We start from the raw sequence: 18,706 nt of genomic DNA, 5'->3' as shown, positions 1-18,706 counted from the left end.
CCCGTCCCCTCCGTCCCCTCCGTGCGGGGCCGTGTCCCTCCGGGCCGGGCTGCCGGCCTGCCCTGCAGCGGCTGAGGCGGCGAGGCGGCCTGGCAGCCCGGGGCTCCCTCCCCGCGCCCGGACAGGGAAGGGTCGGCTCCTCGTGGCAGCTCGTCACCGAGTGTGCCTGGGGCCGGACACTGATCCTGGTGCTCGGAGAGCGCTTGACACCTGTGGAGCTGCTGGTATAGAAGCAAATGATACTTTCTTTCTTACCTCTGCTTCATAGTTTGAGATATTGAAGCATGGAAAGTTTAGGTAGTTTCCTCAAATATTAAAAACAGGGAGCAGAAGAGAAACTGTAGGTTTTTTTGGTTCTTTTTCCTGTCTGGACCATTTGCTCACTTCTTGAAAGAAAAAAAAAAAAATCCCCTCGATAGTCTCCCATTCAGCATGGAGTTTGCTGGTTGTGTTTTCCAGAAGTGAGGGGGCTGGGGTTTGCAAATAAGTGTTTTGGTGAACCCATTGAAGACCTTCCTGGCAGAAAAGAGTGTGTTGGAAACACTGCAGTGAAAACAATTGCAGTGAGGAATGTGCTATTCCCTTGGAAGGTAAAATGGACAGCTCCAAGCTGAAGTTACAGAATTCACTTAAGAAAGTTCAAGAGTGAAATCTTTGCCTTGGGATCTACAGGAGATGTGAGGAACAGCTGACAGGCTCAAAACAGCCAGCTGGGAAGTGATGGGGTAACAGGGCAGAGCATAGAGGATAAAGGGAAGGCAACATGTGTGCCAAACAGGCTCCACTGCCAGCTGAGACACTGCTGGATCCTGGGCTGGTGACCATCTACCTTTCTCTCTCTGTTTTCTTTTTCTTTCTCTCTCTGGTGTTTTTACACTTTCTCAAAATATGTTGTAAGCCAGACTGAAAAATTCCTGTGTCTTCTTATGTCTGGGGAAGTTAAAGTTTGCTGAGCTAAAGTTTGGGAAGTGCCTAATTTTGTCTGGATGTTTTAAAATTTGCCAAGTACCTTATGCTACTTGAATGTTCTAAAGTTTGCTAGTAAAAGTTGTTATTGAGTCTCCTGGTAATTTGGTTGTTTTTCCTGTGCGCTGCCCAGGTTATATCCCACTGCTTTCCCCTGAACGTGCAAGGTAGGCTGAGGCATTACAGGATTGTAACCAGTTTCTAAGAAAAATAATATTTTATTCAAAAACAAAAAAAAAGGAAAATTCATCCAAAAGAAATTACTTTGCAAAAGACAGATTGAGCTGAACCTACCACTGCAACGATATGATTTAATCATATCCATATTTAGTCATAACCAGTAACTTCTGCTCCTGTGTAGTTTGCTTATGAGAATGAAGGAGCCTTTTTAACTTTTCACTGTTGTTCTTTTTTTTTTTTTTTTTTTTTCAGATTCCTGCTTTCACAGTGTGTATCTGTGAAATTTCCAAAAGAACAGCAGGCTTTCTCAGTGAGATTTACCGAGTTCAAGAGGGGAATTTTGTTCTCTTTGTTAACTTTGATACACAAAATGGGCTCAGAAAGATAAAGCTGCTACATGATTTTATGTGACTATTCAGTGGTGTACGTTTGAATCACAGATGTTCTAGACAAACAGTCTTGCTAAGATGGCAAACAAGTACTTTAATAAAAAGTTAAATAATATACTATCTGAAGGAATTTGTTATTAAATCTTCAAGAAGCATCCTTTACTTTCAAGGAGTTCTATAAGGAACTTTTCCTTTGTCTTCTGTTGTCAGCTTGATAACCTCTAGCAGTCACAGTCTTGTCAGGGAGAGCATGAGCTGATAAAACAAGAGCTGTAGTTGAAGCCTGCTGCATCTGTGGAAAGATGCACCTTTAGAAGGGGATAGAGAGGAAGACAAATTTGCATGTCATTAAGAAGTTCAATTTGTGGTGAGATTGAACTGTTGTTAAAATGTTGCTGGAAGCATATGACCTAAAGATGGTGTACTAAAAGATAGTATTGATTGGCCCAGCACGTTTTTTAAATGGAAAAAAATAAAAGGAAAATGATAGGAAATAAATATTAGGAGACAGCAGGTATTCAGATTTCATAGTCTGCATGGTACTTGGGAGGAATGTGGCAGTGTTGTTCGGGTTAGGGGGAGCACACGGTGTAGTTCTGGAGTCTCAGGGAAAGCAGTAGAGAGAGATACAGCCTTAGGTATACAAAGCTTGGGAAAAGCATTGTACTTTCTATTTAGATGTTTTCCAGATTGCTGGTATATAACCTGTTAAAGGCTGTTATTGCTAGAACAACCCTTCCCCTTCTGGTATACCCCAGATTTGTGGATTCTGCTCTCTATCTCCCCCAATGGCATCTCATCCTTGAACATACTAGTTGTTCCTAACATGGGTTAATGCAGTATTCCTGTCTATCTAAGAGTTCTGCTTGGATGTGTCTATTTTTTTTTTTTTGTGTATCTAAAGCTGAAGCAGAATAGCAAAATTTTTCTAATCTGCAACTTGAAGTATAAAATTCTGCATGCCAGGTTCATGTTTCTCACAGTAGCTACATGCTGTCTGAGTGGGTTATGGCAGAGCGTGAAGGAAGAGGAGAAATTGGGGGATTTTTGAGAAGAAACTGATGGATGTGAGCAGTGTGGATAGGCACAGCATAAGCAAAAACACTTGAAGGTTCTATTAATAACAGAGCAGCTAATCCCCACAAGGGTGTAGGCTTGTGGGTGTGTATTGCAGAGCCAGAGGGTGGGAAGGAAGATAAACAATGGTACTTGTGTGATTTTATTTTGTGCTAATGGAACACGGGTACCAAAAATTTGTAGCATCTTTGGCAGAAGTAGGCAGCATTTTTAAGTTGTGCTTTTATTAAAAAATGATGCTAGATGTTTTACTCTTAAGTACATTCGAAGTAGAGTGGCCCTTTGTTGGATTATTTTATCCAAGGGCCAACTGCTGGTGAAACTAAATTGAATGTGAGAAATTGTATTTCTTCCTAGCCTAATTGATTATATGCCTAGATAACCCAGCCAAGTTTTTGGGCATGTGGGTTTTCTTGGATCTTCTTTTGGGTCTGAAATAGAGCAGCAATTTTCAAGCAGACATAATCACGGAGTTTGAACTTCACTGTGGTTTAGCAGTAGAAATGAGCAGAGGAGAACTGCCAGTTGCTTTTAGTGATGTAGTTTTGCTTAATACTGAAGAGGAGGTGAATTGAAAACCTGTGATGAGTTGCACTTTCACTGAAATTACTGACATCTTGGAAGCCAAGTTTTCATCCCTGCTCCCTAGTGCTTCAGTGATTCTGTTGACACAGCTTTATGTTTAGCTATCCATTAGAACTTACGTTTTCTCTCCCAAATTTTTTGTGTGCAAACTGCTTTTAATATGTTCTCCCTGTTATTTCTAGAGTACCAATTTCAAGATGTCAAGTGGTCCAAGAATCTCATTCAATGCAATTGATTCTGCTCTTTCTTCTTTGAAAAACTGCCAGTCCTACATCAACTCTGGAATGGATGTGGCTACTCAGGTTGCCCTTGACCTTGTGGAAAGTTTCAGTAAGTATATTCTCTCTTGTTTTGTGTCCTGAATCTAACAGATGAGTCCCAGACCTATGTATTTTGACTTAGTTACTGTTAATATCAATCTTTATCATAGCTCTTCCGGCTTGGCCAGGGTGTTTCATTACAATCATTTCACTTAAATGAAAGATTTCATTTCAATGATAAATTCAGTGAAAATATATATACCTGGCAACCATTGTTCCTGCTTTTGTGACACCCAGGACTAAGTGGATTTCAGTGATTGTTACCCTACAGCTTTGTAGAAACTTTAGCATTGCTGAATGAGCTGGAGAAGGTTCCTTAAGTGGGTGAACAAAATGAGTTTTCATTCTCATACTACTTCTTTTGTGTGTTTTATTTGACATTCAAGGCAACATATATTAAAATAATGTTAAAGATTTTGGATACAAAGCTTGAGACACCTGTTAGGGGATACAGTTTTTTAAAATGCTGTCTCTCCTGAAAATCGGGCCTTTTTTAGGGTACTTCAATTTGGGCATTTTTAAAGTGGGGTACTTTAAGTCTCTAATTACTGCTGACAGTCTTGTAATTGCTATTTCACAATGAAAGGAGCTCTGCAAAGCTACTTTTCGAAGAGAAGCATTAGCTCACCCATTTCCCTAACTTAGATCTGTGTTAATGTTTTCAGTAGGGAAAAATAAAAACTTTAAAGCTCCAAACCCCTGATAGTTTTAGTAAAGAGTGGAGAGCGGAGAACAAGAATCTCCTGAAAGAAAAGCTCTGCTGTTCATTATAAATCTTGCACTCAACTGAGCCAAGGATTACATACAATCAAGATTAATGTTTTTCTCATTGTCTGATGTGATAGTTCTCTCTCCTTCCACCTTTTTGTCCATACTGCTGTTGGAGACAATTGACATGTCATTCTTAGCAGGAAGAGGAAGTGGAAAGCTTGTCTGAAAAGTCATCTGGGGATTCCCTTTGATGTGAAACACGTGTAACCAGTTCCATTTCCCCTCTGCTTTAGCAGTCACCATCTCTCCTAGTTTGTCATAAGCAATGCATGGAAATACATTGAATGTATTGAATTCTTTCATCCCCAAGATCAGAGAAATTAATTATGCAAAAATTAAAAGTTTTTATTAATTTCACTTTTCAGTAGAAGCCCCTATTGCATTCCTATTGGGAAGGGGGTAAGGCAGCTTAAACACAGCTGTGCAGGTTTGCAGCTGCAAGTCTGTGCCTTGTACTACTAGGAAATGTCTCTTCCTCATTTAACTGCTTCTGACACATTAATCTTTAATTAAAAGCTTGAAATTATTTTGTTCATTTCATTCAGTAACCAAAAGGACCATTTTTAGCATTCTATCGTGAGAGGAGGAGATTACTCCTGTTGAAGTACGTGGTTACAGTTAAGTTACATCGTATGACTGGAAAACAGCTCCTATCTAGACCATAACATACTTTATTCTAGCAGAGGCAGCTTTACTGTTGAATCATGGTTATAGAATTATCAAGCATGGTCTATTATCATAGTCCCTTCCATTGCTCTACAGAGAGGGTATTCCAGATTTGTAGGTCATAATTCTTTGGTCTGGTGTTCCCTAATTGCATTTTTACCTACAGCACTTGTCTTCTTCATTTTTCACACCTTCCCTTGCAGATCCATTTGTGTGGAATGAACAAATAGTGAAGGTCATCACTTTTGTAAGGTTTGGTTTTCATTCCCCTGAGTACTCTGCTTGAACTTCAAGTTCTTTTGCTTCTTACAGAATGCCATCAGGAGAGATACCAGGTTTCTGTGGCATGACATGCTTTGGTAAACTCTCAGTGTTTTAGAATCAGCATTACCTCCAGTTCACATGCGGCAATTTCTGTTTCTAGAGCTGTTGCCCATCTATCCTACTTTGCCTTCATGTTCTGTGGCAAAATACTACTTTAATTTTGAGACAGAGTTAGATAATATTCTGTGTTCTTCTTCCTGTCTCATTTGCAATTTGCTTTAATTTCCTTTGCAAAATTTGACTGTCCAGCTTTTGACAGGTTTCATTGCCAGGCTTTGTGGAAGCAAGGAATTCTGTTGCAGCTGTTTATTTTAGTTTACAAGCACTTTTTCTGTGGGTGTATTTTGTTCCTTTAGTCTTTCATAACGGACAGTGCTGTTTTTTGTGAATAGTAACAAAATTTTTCATAGCAAGTACATGAGAAAAATTACATTTGCTTCTTAAGATAACTGAAAAGACAGCAAAGTTAGTTCAGTGAGTGATTTTTCCGCTCTTAATTCCTATTCTCCACAAACAAAATCCTGAAAACATAAACTGTTAAATGTGTTTATTAAATGTTTATTTTATTGCACTCCTGTATAGTTTTGTGAAAAGAAATTATTTGTGTTCAGTATTTGGGTCAGTGCTCATTTATGAACTTGTACAATGTCTAGAAAAATAAGGCTATTATTATTAAGACTATTATTAATAATAGCTAACTGTGTGCAGAATAATTTTAATGTAGCTGATCATGGAAACCTCTTTCTTTTTAGGGGGTTTTGTTGATGTCCATGAAGTTAAATTGTTGATAAAGATTTCTGTGTCAATTGAGAACCTGCTGACTTTCAGCATTGAGCATTGGTGTTATGAGCATGTGCTGGCAAGGAGACAGAATTTTACATGATCCTGGAAGGGGTTAAGGATCTGTATGTAGAGGTGAAAATTAGTTTCAGCAAACTGAATGTGAAAGGGAAACAGCCAATTTAAAAGCTCATTTTATTTAATGAGTGAAAAAGAAAAATAAATCATTTGTCCTTTTCGGTCTTTCTGCTGATTATCTATTAGATACTGACATTATCTAATGGCTGTATTCTTATCTTCTTTAAAGAACACTGTTGTTGTATAGAAGCATTTTGAAAAGTTACTAATTAAATAAATTGTGTAAGCAAAAAACCAGACTGTGCACATTCGGTTTCAGTTTGTCCTGCTTGTGCTCAGAATACTCTTGGACATTCTGTGGCCCAGCCTAGTAAAATCCTGAGGGAAAGGACACATTGATATTCGTGAGTGGTCCACCAACCTTCCAAGGGTCTGAATGTTTTAAAGCTAAAGCACAGGCTTATATCCTTTGCTGAATTGGAGACCTGATAGATATGAGAATTTGAAGATGGTGCTGTTCAAAATCAGTTATAATGCAAGTAAAATCATCCCAGTTCTACTATCATTTGCATCTTCCTTAATCTTGCCTCTTTCTGGTTTTGAGCTTTAGTAGTGTGAGTGCAGAAAGATAATTCATTGAGTCACTTGTCACAAGTACTTGTTTGGCAACATCTCTGAACTGTAATGCTCCGAGTATTGAACTTTAAGGCGTCTGTTGACACCTCTGCACACAGAGGAATAGATGTTTGCACTGCTAGTTTAACTTCTCTTGGTTGCTGAACTGTCTTTACTTACCTACTTGGAGTAGTTCTATAGAGTTAGAAAACACTGATGGACATCCATGTCAAATACTTCAACAATAAATTTTATTCTGTTTTTGGAATTAGTGAAACCTGCAATTCCGTGTTGACTGATGTGCTGATTATGGTAAGAATATGCTGGCCCAGGACAAATCTGGCATATCTGTGACAGACATCTATTGCTAGCTTTGCTCAAAATTGGTTGTAAATTTGGTCAGTTTGCTGAGGATAGGAGTTTCAGGTGACTCTTCAACAGAACTTTATCAAGAATATGGGATTGTAAAGTGTGGAGAGTCGTGGATATTGAAATGAAGAAATCTAACTGATAGTCATCTCCAGGATTCCAGTCCAACAGCTGCTCTTTAGATGGGGTGTTACTTTTGTCTGGGTTGGAGTCCAAGCTGAGGATTGTCCAGTACAAATGGGAAATAATTGGGAGGTCTGGAGACTATACTAACTACAGACAAGATAAGAATTTCTTAGCATAAAACTTTTGAAAAGCATTTAAAAGATGAACTGTTAATGTTTTGTCTAATTAGCTGAATGGGTTTTCTACTAGAAAGCAAGTTGCTTCCTTGATGTCTGGGACATTGTTCCAACCACACATCACTTTCCCAGTGTGAAGTGTAGAGGCCATGAAGTATGGAATAGCTGTTTTTGGGAAGCAGTTACTGCAGGTGAATTCTAATCTTACTTGAGGAAAAAAAAAAAAGAGCTACCTTTTCTTAAAAAACTTGCTGAAAATGTCATGGTCAGCTGCTGCCCATGGCTGTTTGCCATCTGTGTCACATAGCAGTGGTCTTCCTGTAGCACTATCAGGGTCTGCTTGAGAATTCCTTTTGTTTTCTTACCATCCTTTGAAGGGTTTTTCTGCTCACCACTGTGTACTGAACAGGCCTAGGGGTCTTAAAAATGTTTGTGATACAATTCTGTGGCATGTTCCCAGATTAAGTTAAGAGTTACAGCTCTCACTTTTCTTTCCTGTCTGCTCATTGCATAACCCGCTCCTTCTGCCAGCGGAGTTTACCTCAGTTCTGTCTGCTTGCCTCATATGTCTGTTCCGCTTTTCCCAGGGCTGCCTCTGCACTTTTCTTCATGGGTGCTGCACTGCATCTAATAGGTGCAATATCCTCCTTTTCTGACTGCTTTCTCATCTCCAGTTGTTTGAGATCCACTTGTGTAATCACGCCTGTTCAGTACAGTTAAACAGTAGTTGGTAAATTTAGGATCTTCTTCCCATGTGCATTTAACCCTGTGAGATTACCCACATTACTTTGATTTATCTCACTGCTCACTTAGAATGGTTTTAACAAGAACAGCTCCAAATGTTGCTGGGGGTTGTTGACATAGGAAGAAGTGTGGAGCATACAGATGTGGCAGTTAGCCTTGTTTTATGAAGTTATTGCCAGCCTTTTGATAAACAGTTGGATGAGTTTATATGGAATATCCAATGTTCTTTGCAGTGACTTTCTAAACCCCTTCCAGCAGCCTAAACCAGTCAGACCTGAACATTCTAAGTTTGTTCATCCCTGAGAGAGGGGCCCTTTCCATGTAAGTTTCTCTGTCATTGACCTAAAACTTCTACCTGGAATGGTGTAAACTCCAGTATGAAAATGGACGCTGTAGCTGTGCTTGAATATCAAATGATTTGGTTAATTTGTTTTCTTTGTTCTTTTTTTTCCTAGCTTATTTTTCCTTAGAAATTCAAATGCAGGACTCCTGCTTTATTGTACCATAACGTGAACCTTGACACTGACAAAGTTCTTATGCGGGGAAATGACTACGATGTAATTGTTGTGGGATCCAGAAATCAACCTGCTGACACACCTGTGCTCCTAAAATGTTTATGGTCTCTTAGTTTCCATGATTTTAGAGATCATCGTGCTTCATAAAAATAACCCAAACATAAGGTACTTGTCTTGAGAACAGGCTGCAGCAAATAGGCTGGAATGACACTTCGTGACTTGCTTGAATAAAAGGTGTGGGCATGAACGTCCTGACTGAGGAAATGGGCAGGATAAACTTTGCCTTGCTGCCCTGTTCTTGTCCAGGCAAGATAAGCCATGTCAAGATGTTTTCTTGCACATCCTGCCTTCTGTCACATACGAACGGTGGTTTGGTCAAGTCTCCACCTCACAGTGGCCTCATAATGGTCAAAGCTGTGGCCTGTGTTGCAGGGACTGTTCATGAGAGATCAGGCCTTGGTTTTCACTCTTAGGTCCTGGAACCATTACAGGTCCATTGTACTGTGAAGGTGCTCATGAGAAGAAAGTAGCAAACAGTTTTAGATGCACTGTAGGAATACAGGTTTTTTCTTGTTGGAGAACCTAAGTGTAGATTTTCTTATTCTGCTTTCTTCTTGGAGAATGTAAGTGTAGAATGTCAAAGTCCATCCTGGAGATAAATGGCTTTTCACTGACACTTGCTATACAGAAATGTTTTCTAGTTATGAAGAGGTACTGTGAAAAATGAAGAGAGGGCAATGATGCATGAAGTTCATCCTTCTCTGTTAGACTCTGCTAGATGTTTCCTGTGAAGCTGCAAGAATTCCCTCATGATACTATGCTGTTCACAGAGGAAGTTTTATTCTAACCTCAGGTTTTTCTCTGCCAAGAAGCTGTTTGTTCACTGATCGGCTTTGTTGCTACACCAGTGTCTGTGGTGCTAATTGGTGACATGCACAAACTCAGTGTAGGCAGCAAAATTACATCTTTCTTGAGGAAGTTCTTTTCCTGTTGTCCAAAATAAGCTTGTATTTTGTGGTATGGGAAATAAAATGTTCCAGATTCTCTTTCTCAAAAATACTAATTTTGCTTTCCTTCAAATCCCTCGCTTAAGATTAATCATTTTAGGAAAGATGTGCTTTTAATCTTAATTTATGCTTCTATTGTGCTGTGCTTCTTGTATTGTTTTACAGGTATTTAATCTTTCAGCTAATAATGAGAAAAATATGTTTTATTGAAGTGGGTAAGTACATGGTTACACTTGGATTATTTCTTCAAGTAATTTTATTCTTTGAAACAAGAAAGATTGCGTGAGTTCTTGTGAAGTGCTTTTCTGAAAACAAAAAGGTGACATTTTTGCACTGTGCTCTACGGTAAATGTAAGAATTTTGAAAAGAGACAGTTGGGTTAATTTTTTTTTGTACCTCTCTTTACTTGCAATGTTTATATCCAGCAGTGATGAGCCCATTGCTGGAACACACTGGTTGATTCTGGAAGCTGTTCTTCAGAGAAGCGGTCCAAAAAAGGAGAACTTGGAAATGTGCCTTGTTTCAAAATCTGGAAAAATATGACTTGTATTGAAAGATTTTTGTTCTTTTATATGTATCCAAAACCACTTTGACTGTAGTCTGTAATCTTATAAAGTGGGAAGAAACAAATATGTAGTGTTGTTACTGTTTCTTAGCTGTAATTTTGACTGCAAGAAGAACACAGTGCAGTGAGGGGAAAGCAGCTATATAAAGCTATAGCAAGCTATATTAAAGAGCGATATTATTGTCTTAAGCAGCATGCTTTTGTTCTGATAGCTCTTTTTCAGTTTGGGTGCTCATAAAGCTGGGTGCATCCAAGTATCTTTGTTCCTCAACTTCAGCAATTCAAAGGACAGAGAAACCCTTTAGGTGGCAGCAGAGGCTTTCCTTTTTGCTTCACCTGCTGCAGCACTCGAGCTCACTCCTAGAATGGGTCTAGAGGCTTTGGTGCCTTTTCACTGCACTCTTGCATTTAGTGACAGTAAAATATAAATGGAGGATTAAGATGAATAGAAAGAGAATTTATATTATCAGATCAATACAGATCATTGCATTTTATACATTTATTCTTGCATGAAGCTGCTGTGATCTAGAGACTATCCTTCAGCGTGTAATCCAGGCTTGATTTAAAGCTTAGCTTGCTGAATAAGTGTTCTCATGGAAATGTACTGACAGTGTGCACTGAGCAGAAGGTCAGAGCTGGACAGTCCCGGGTTTTGTCAGAACTCTTACGAGTGCTCAGATGAAAACTGCACAGTTTTATTTCACAGATTTTGGGAGGTGGTATTTACATAGTGTCTGATGTCAAATATGTGCATATGTATGTGTGCATATGTATGTGTGAATATTTATTCCATTTTCTTATTTTTGTAAGGCAGTGGGTAGTTTTCTCCCCCAAAGGTCATTGTGAGTCAGAGAGATTTGCAGTCACCTGGTGGGTTACCTCATGTACCCATAGTTACTATAAATTTCTCTGTCCTAGACCTCATAAAATCTCAGTAGTCTTTAAAATAGATCATAAGTGGGATTTAAATGCTGTGCAGACCTTTTTGGAGACCCTCTGTGTACTAGTGATGTTAACCTTGAGAGAATGAGTGAGCTAGCAGCTGTGAGTTATAGGCTTGAAATTGCTGGGTGAGGTTCTTTGGCCTCTGCTATGCATGAGATCAGAACAGAATGATGCTGATGGTCTGTTACAGCCTAGAACTACTATGAAGTACTGCAGAGGTCTTGTGTGGGCTCTTTAGCACAAAGATAAATCAATCTTTTTGAACAAAAGCCAAAGAGGAATATTTTATCTGAGTAATTTACTGTATGACTTGTTCTCAGTGTTTGGTCAAAACATGAAAGAAGCCCTTACGTAGACGTGATCATTCTAAAACTTCATCCAGATCCCTGCAAAGAGACATGGGACACTTTCCAAATTTTTTTTTCCCTTTATTTTCCTGTCTCTTTGTTCATCTCTTCAAGAATTCAATAACTTGTTACTAGTTTTTACCTTGTTTTTTGATGCTCAAATAACGTTTCTTGTAAGTGAACATAGAAATAATTACTAGAGGTTTTTAATACGTTCAGTAAAGAATAGAAGAACCCTCTCTGACTCAAATCCAGGTTTTATGACATGTTTTATGATATTTGCACCAATGTTATATAGCACACTGATGCTCTAAAGAATGAAGATTGTAATATGTACTAATTAAATTCCAGGAATTTAAAGGGGAATGTTTGCTTTTTCGGTTAGAATTCCGTGTAAGACTTTCATGTTCCTTACTGACACTGAAACCTATGAAAAATACTATCCTTTGGAGGATAGGCAGGGTTGGTGGTCTAAATTGGAGCTTTAAAATATTTTTAATTATAATTTTCATAGATTATTTTGTTTCCCTTCTGACTTTGTTTCCCGTTTTCTCTGAAGAAGAACAAGGAACGCATAATAGCATTATATGAATGAGATAAAATAACTGAGGTACTCTTGAGTGTAATTTTTCTGAGTACTCAAGAGTGGGACTAACTGCTTTCAAACTGGCATCACACTGTGGCCTTGAGGAAGTCACTGGAGTTCACAAAACACAAGTTTGCCTTCCATAAAAAAGGGTGTCAGGAATGTTTTGTGAGGATGTACAAATATATCAAACTCCTGGGTAGATATTCCCTTTTGGTTTTATTTATGTCATCTATGTGTCGGGAAATTATGTTACAAGAGTCTAAAAATAATGTCAATTGTCTGTAATGGTGGTAGGTGATTGGAAAAAGCAGGAGATAGATAATCAGGAAAAATATATGTACCGAGGAAATAGAAGGCAGCAGAAGACAACAGACCAGCGAAGATATCATCCTTGCCTTTTGTGAATTGAGAAATGGGAAGTATAACAACTCTAGGTGTGATCCCACAATTGCAGGTGATATGAAATGGTTTGAACCACTAAACTACACACAAGGCACTTAGTGAAGATTTGCACTTAGATGAAGTTTATGAGTGGATCTACAACCATGTCTACAGGAGGGTAGTCTGGTGTTTATGTGTGGTATAATACTATGTGAAGAGAGAAAACTTTACACTGATTCAAAAAATGTGCTACTAGAACTGCTTACAGAAAGAAAAACTACAGTGAAACCCACAGTTCAGCTAGAGGTCAACTGCAGAATCCATCGTATTTCTGAATAAACAGTTCAGCCTTGTGTTTTCTTTTGTGTTTCAGTTTTCAGGCACTGGTTCTTACATTTCTATCTGATAAAGAGTCCGGCATGTTCAGAAATCTTCAAGATGGTAGTGGTAGGATCATGAGCAAGTCACCTTTCCAGGCATGAGTAATTTGTGTTGCTCTTTCTTTGAAATACTGAGAGAGCTTATTGAAGGACAATGCAATTACCAGGATTTAGTCTCATGCTTGTTTGTTTAGAGTCTTTGCCTGAACTATACGCTATGTGCTGTTAAAGATAGGGACGAATCTGCCAAATTGTCAGCATACAGTCAGCCCCTTCTTAAAAAAACCTAAAAACCAGAGCAGTCCCTGTACCCTTCTTAGGCATTGAACAAGGATCTGACATTACTGATGAGCATCATACAGCACAGCCTTTTGTGTAGTGCACGTAGTAACCAAGTAACTGCTGTCACTCAGGCTGACCAGCCACCCTCAGGCAGTGTTTATGTTTGGTTGGTTCCCAAACTGTGCAGCACACAGCAGTTACTGTTAATGACTGGGGAACTTACACTCCTTTTGTTATTGTTTCAGTTTGAGGGGATTTTTTTCCGTCTCCTTACTAGTGGATCTTTATGCCAGTAAAAGAAAGCCAACAGCTATTAGCCTGTGAGACCTATTATTACATAAAAGGATGGGAGAAAGTGAGAGGCGACCCCCAAAGATTGTGATCACTGGGAAGGTGGCACTTGCACGTAGAGAAAGAATCAAAAAGTTGCCTAGCAAGTGCTCAGGGAAAAAAAAAAAAGTGGGAATGGCAGAACTGGATGAGAAGGAATAGATGAAGAGTAAGTGGTAATGAAATGCATAATGACGGACAAGGAATAGTAAGAAATAAGAAAGCCACAGCAATAGGATTAAGCAGGACAGTATGCTGATCAGTCTCTAGATGACAAAAGATATTTGAATGCCTTCCTAATAGTGTTTCCATGTAAGCAACTTCTGTAATTGCCACAAAGGTGTTAGCTTTTACAAAGGGGAAGAGTAGTCTGGCATATAAATGGAAGGCGGACTGGTCCATGTGGATGAAAATGAGAAGATAGATGTCATTCTGATTAGTCCCTTGCTAGAGCTGTTCAGCATGTGTGTGTGAACCGTTTGCCTTTTGGACGTTATCAACAGATACTATAGAATGCTCTAAAATATCCATTAGCACTCAACAGAAGATGACAATCTCAAAGTGCTCCCTGAATTACATATAATGAACTTTTGTATGAAAAAAGATTTAACAAAAGGAGCCAGCTGGCTTAAGGAGAAGGTGGCAGATGAAAAGAACACAATTCAAAGAAGTGTTCACACATTAAGGAAGTAGTTTTAACAGGCTTTCCCCAGACTGTAAGTGGGAATGGAATTATACATTGCATGTAAATGTCAAGTGACAATAATATCTTCTGACTTAAATCAACCTTGCAACCTCTTTCCTATTTTTCTTCAGATGAATAAAGTTTAACTTGTGATTTCCTTACTAATCATCTTAGTAAGTAGTGGGTGAGTAGACATTTACTGCATGAGTAGATTAATGTGACATTTTCACAAGACTTCATTTTTTGAAGTTTATTACTTGTGGGTGCGGATCTAATTCACAGCTGTTTTTGAGAGAATTAGGTATGCCATAACTCATTCAAATTCTATATTTTCTTGGTATTTTTAGGTTTTATCCATGCTTCGTTAGAGGTGTGTAGTCTGGTGTGATGTCTCAAGGTAATCAAGAGTTCTTCCCTGAATATCATTTCATGTACAGACTTAGCCCAATCACTTTTATAGAAAAACAGATTTAAAACTGAACAAAATTCAAAAACTTACCAGTTTAAAGGAGAGAAGATTCTCTCAACTAGTGCATGTTAGCCACACATATCTCGAACCATAGTCCTATGGTTCTGAATTTAATTTTTTAATAGCACAATGACTGATAGCTATATCCCTGTTTACCAGTTCTGTTTAAGTTGAAACAGAGGCAATCTTTTGTTTCTTATCTGGTTACAGAACATTTCAGTTCTGTTTATATTCCTGTTTTTTTCAAAACTACCCTTTGAGAAGCCACAAGGCCCCTCAAAGCTCCTTCTTTCCTACTATGGACAAAGATAACATTACATCAGAAACATGCTGAGACACCATCATCTGTGGTGTCCTGTAAGCCATCAAACAAATTCCTGTTTCTTCTCAAAATCTTAAATATTTGTGTCTATATGAGAGATCTAGGCAGTACAGACTTGCATTGCTTTTTTTTTTTTTTTTTTTTTTTTTTTTTTGCACAGAGATACGCGTTTTCCACATAAGCAAGTAGCAACTCCTTGTAAGAGGACAAATTTTTTGTATGAATTTTATGGGAAGTGAAATTTCAGCAATGGAAAGATTTAGCTCTGTCACTTACCGGCATTCAAGCAGCAGAATCAATGCCACATACTAGTAATTCATACCAAAAAGAGGAGATCTGCCAATTCACAGAAGAGGTTTTATGCAAAGGAAGCCTGCTAGAGGCAGAAAGAAATGCTGGTTTTCATTACACTTAAAGTTTGTGTGCAGTCTTTGCCTTCGCCTTGTCTGTGTAAGAGGATTATGTGTTCTGGTTTTTTTTTTTTTGTGGGAGGGTGTGTGTTGGGGTTTTGGGGTTTCTTTTGTCATTTTGAGGAATTAAAGGCTCTGAAACCACTAGCTTTAGTACTGTGGCATGGTTAGCACTTCAAGTGCTGTATCAATATGTGATTCATGCTGAATTGGATGTTTTGCATGGGGAACGTCACCTGATCTTTGCTTGCATGAGACGCTGGTTTTCTGAGTTCCTTTAGTTTAACCTTGATTGTGTTCTGTCTGTCAGTTCTCTTCAGCAGAAACTGGAAAATATCCAAAGCATATGGAAATATCTGCATTCTCAAAAATTAACTTTGGAAATGATACTCATACCAATTTCAATAAACTTCACATTTCTAAGACTCTTATGGATCAGTGTTTCTGATTTTAAAATTCCAACCTTTCTGTTGTCATCTATATGTTACAAATCTGATTTGTTTCTTGTTTATTCATTTATGTGTGTGGACCAGTGTCAGCTCTGTTTTAAGAGACTTCACTGCTTTGTTCACAGTGGTGTAAAATGTGGAGTTGTTGCCAGCCAGATTTGTCTCAAAAGCTGCCTATAAAACTGGATTGTTTTCCCACCCTGAGCTTGCTGCTCAGCTGCAGTACAGCCAATGCCCCAGCTGGTTAGCAAAAGAGCAGCCAGGCTCTGTCTGGGGCTACCAATATCCTTCTCTAAATTCTGAAGTCGGGAATGCCAAGGGTTGTAGAAGCAGAAATATCAAAATTTAGATCGGGAGGCTGTGTGGGTTCAGAGAGAGAAAAAAAAGTTTTTAAGCATCTAATCAAAATACTGGGCATTGAAAAAAACAGACATATTTTGGCATTTTTCCTCTCCCATCTGTTTCATTTTGGGTTGGTAATGTTAACATTTAAGTGCTTGATGAGTGTTCATTTGTGTCTGCATGAAGCTATTGCAGTTGGTTGTGGAAGCTCAGCTTGAATTCTGTGGGTTTTTTGTGTGTTTGAATGTAACTATGACCACTGAAATGCACTGAAATAAGGCAGTGATGGAGTGTCTTGGAGTGAGGGGATTATCTTGGTCTTACCTTCCTGGCTGGTATGTGTTCTGTTGTTTTCCCTCGTACTAGGGCTCGTGCACACCGCAGCTTGCTCATGGGTCTTGGCGTGCACTGCAGAGAGGTCACTGAGCTTTGCTGGGCACTTTGGTGGTCACTCAGCTTTTCTGAGTGCTTTGTGCACAGCAGCAGGACTGACTGGTGTGCAGTGGGGGACTGAGGGTGAGACCTGTGCACAATCCAGCTCTTGGCCACTTTGGGAGGTGACTGTCCCATTCTCTGTCCCAGGTCACGGCGCTGTGTCTGGTCAGAACACTGCTGGTGCCTATGTCTGGTCAAAACACTGCTGATGCATCATGTGGCTCCTGTTTCCTGTAGTGCCACAAATCTAGTCTGTGCAATTAGATTTCAGCTTGGATGTAGCTGCACCAGACTCAGATACTATGGTAGCTTAAGTCCAGAACCAAGACAGCTACATTTGCTGAAACATTACAGTGATTAAATAAGCTCTGATGAGGGCTTGTTACCTCTGAGCTATGCTGCCTCCACTTGGGGACAGGGAGGTAATGTTTCTGAGAATTTTGAAGGTCTTAGGTGAAAAGGGCTTGTTTTCCTATTTTTTTTTTTTTTTTTTTTTTTGTGAAAAGTCTTTCCAACCTATTTACTGTTTCCCCTAAATGGAGGAAATTCAAAGTAATTACTGCATTTACTTTAATGAAGATACTCTTTGAATGAGCTTCCCTAAGATGAGAAATAAAATTGGTTCATGATCAGAAGTTTTTCTTGTGAAAAATCTAATAGTATTATTTACTGCTGTCTCATAACGATCATGCCTTTTATTAGAGACAGACTTGCACTTCACACTAAAATATTTGTTTTTCACCTGTCAGTGCAATTTAAAAAATGAGAAGAATTGGATTTTGGCAAGAGAAAGCATTATTACAGTTGACTTGTAAACAAAAACTGCATGTATTATCTCTGTAGAATTCATAATGTGCCAGTAGAGATCTTGAGTAATACAGAAGAAATTATGCTTAAAAAAGATCTAACAAGTTAGAATTGAACTTGCTGGAATAATAATAATTTGCTGATATTCATTTCCAGGGGAAATCATACATAAAGCAGCCTGTGAGTCTTTTATGGAATGGTAAATACCCATTAAAAGTCTTGAAATAAAAATTCTTCATTTTAAAAACTAGTTTTACTAAGTGTTCTGAGAGATCAAAGAGTAGCAATTACAAGGCCTTAACAAATATTTGCTGTTCCTTGTAAGGGAGAATATTTCAAGAAAATTTTCCCAAATTCCAATGTCACCTTATCATGTTCTGAGAGGAAAAATTGGGTAGAAGAAGGACAGCACTAAACCCCTTATTTTTAAATATTCCCAGCCCTCACATCTCTCATTCTGAAGAAGGCAAGGTCAGCAGCAGCTCAGTGCAGTAAACCAGGCTCTGTTGTGTGATGCAGACATATCCATGCTTCCAGAGACAAGAAACATTGTTAGTCATAGGAAAATACTTTCCCATTAAAATTAGTTGTAAATGTTGTTTTCAGCCCTCATTTCATCATATGTTAAAATCCACTGGGAAGAGAGTGATATGTGAGTGTGTATGTTTGTAAGTATGTATTTTATATATAGTAAAGATATATATATATATCTAGGAAAACACGGGGGAGGTTTTTTTATTTACTTTATGAGAGATTGGTCAGATTTCTTTGAGAAGATAACGTATGCCTTGTGCTTACTTTGAAAATACACAGGTGTGGTTCCTTTACCTTTTTCTTGGCAAACAAGTTGATTTAGGAAGTTCCATCCCCCCCCAATCTCCATCCTGCTACAGTTTGCTACTCCCTTAATTGTACTGGTACAGCTGTTTGAATATCTTCACTTCAGACTCCATTACTGCAATAGCATGGGTTTGGGTTTGGAGGACAGATTGATATTTTTAGCTTGAATTGTTTCATTAATCCAATTTATAGTATGATCCTATGAAAGACTATATTATCCTGGCTGATGGGCAGCAGAGGAGGAACATAAGAGGAACAGCAGGGATGAATGCCTGGGGAAATGACCTGTGAAACTCTGTTGCCAGAGAAAATGGATGCGAACCTCAGCTTTGGTGTTACCTTGCTGCTTGTCTGTCAACATAACTTGTGTTTCTGCTCTTGGGCTTTTGTTGTGCAAGTGTTGAGGAATGCTGATTTACTCATTTACTGAAGAGAGAACT

General features: G+C 38.6%; 1 protein-coding gene across 2 annotated transcripts in view; it reads left to right on the top strand.

The window, feature by feature from the left end:
• Positions 1 to 18,706, top strand: part of NSMCE2 (NSE2 (MMS21) homolog, SMC5-SMC6 complex SUMO ligase) — a 126,736-nt gene that overhangs the window by 244 nt on the left and 107,786 nt on the right. The window contains exons 1-2 of one of the 2 annotated variants that reach the window (XM_066176112.1): positions 134 to 224; positions 3,380 to 3,527. In XM_066176112.1, coding sequence (XP_066032209.1) covers positions 3,395 to 3,527 — 133 coding nt within the window. In that variant the 5' untranslated portion in view covers positions 134 to 224; positions 3,380 to 3,394. Of the gene's footprint in view, positions 1 to 133; positions 225 to 3,379; positions 3,528 to 18,706 lie in introns of those variants that run through there. The other variant, XM_066176103.1, reaches the window with a different exon arrangement.

Source organism: Chamaea fasciata, unplaced genomic scaffold (assembly GCF_029207755.1).
Source record: "Chamaea fasciata isolate MVZ Bird 193981 ecotype frontalis unplaced genomic scaffold, bChaFas1.0.hap1 SCAF_1, whole genome shotgun sequence".
Lineage (NCBI taxonomy): Eukaryota > Metazoa > Chordata > Aves > Passeriformes > Sylviidae > Chamaea > Chamaea fasciata.
Note: the sequence above shows the minus strand (reverse complement) of the source record. Positions and strands in the feature narration are given on the sequence as shown.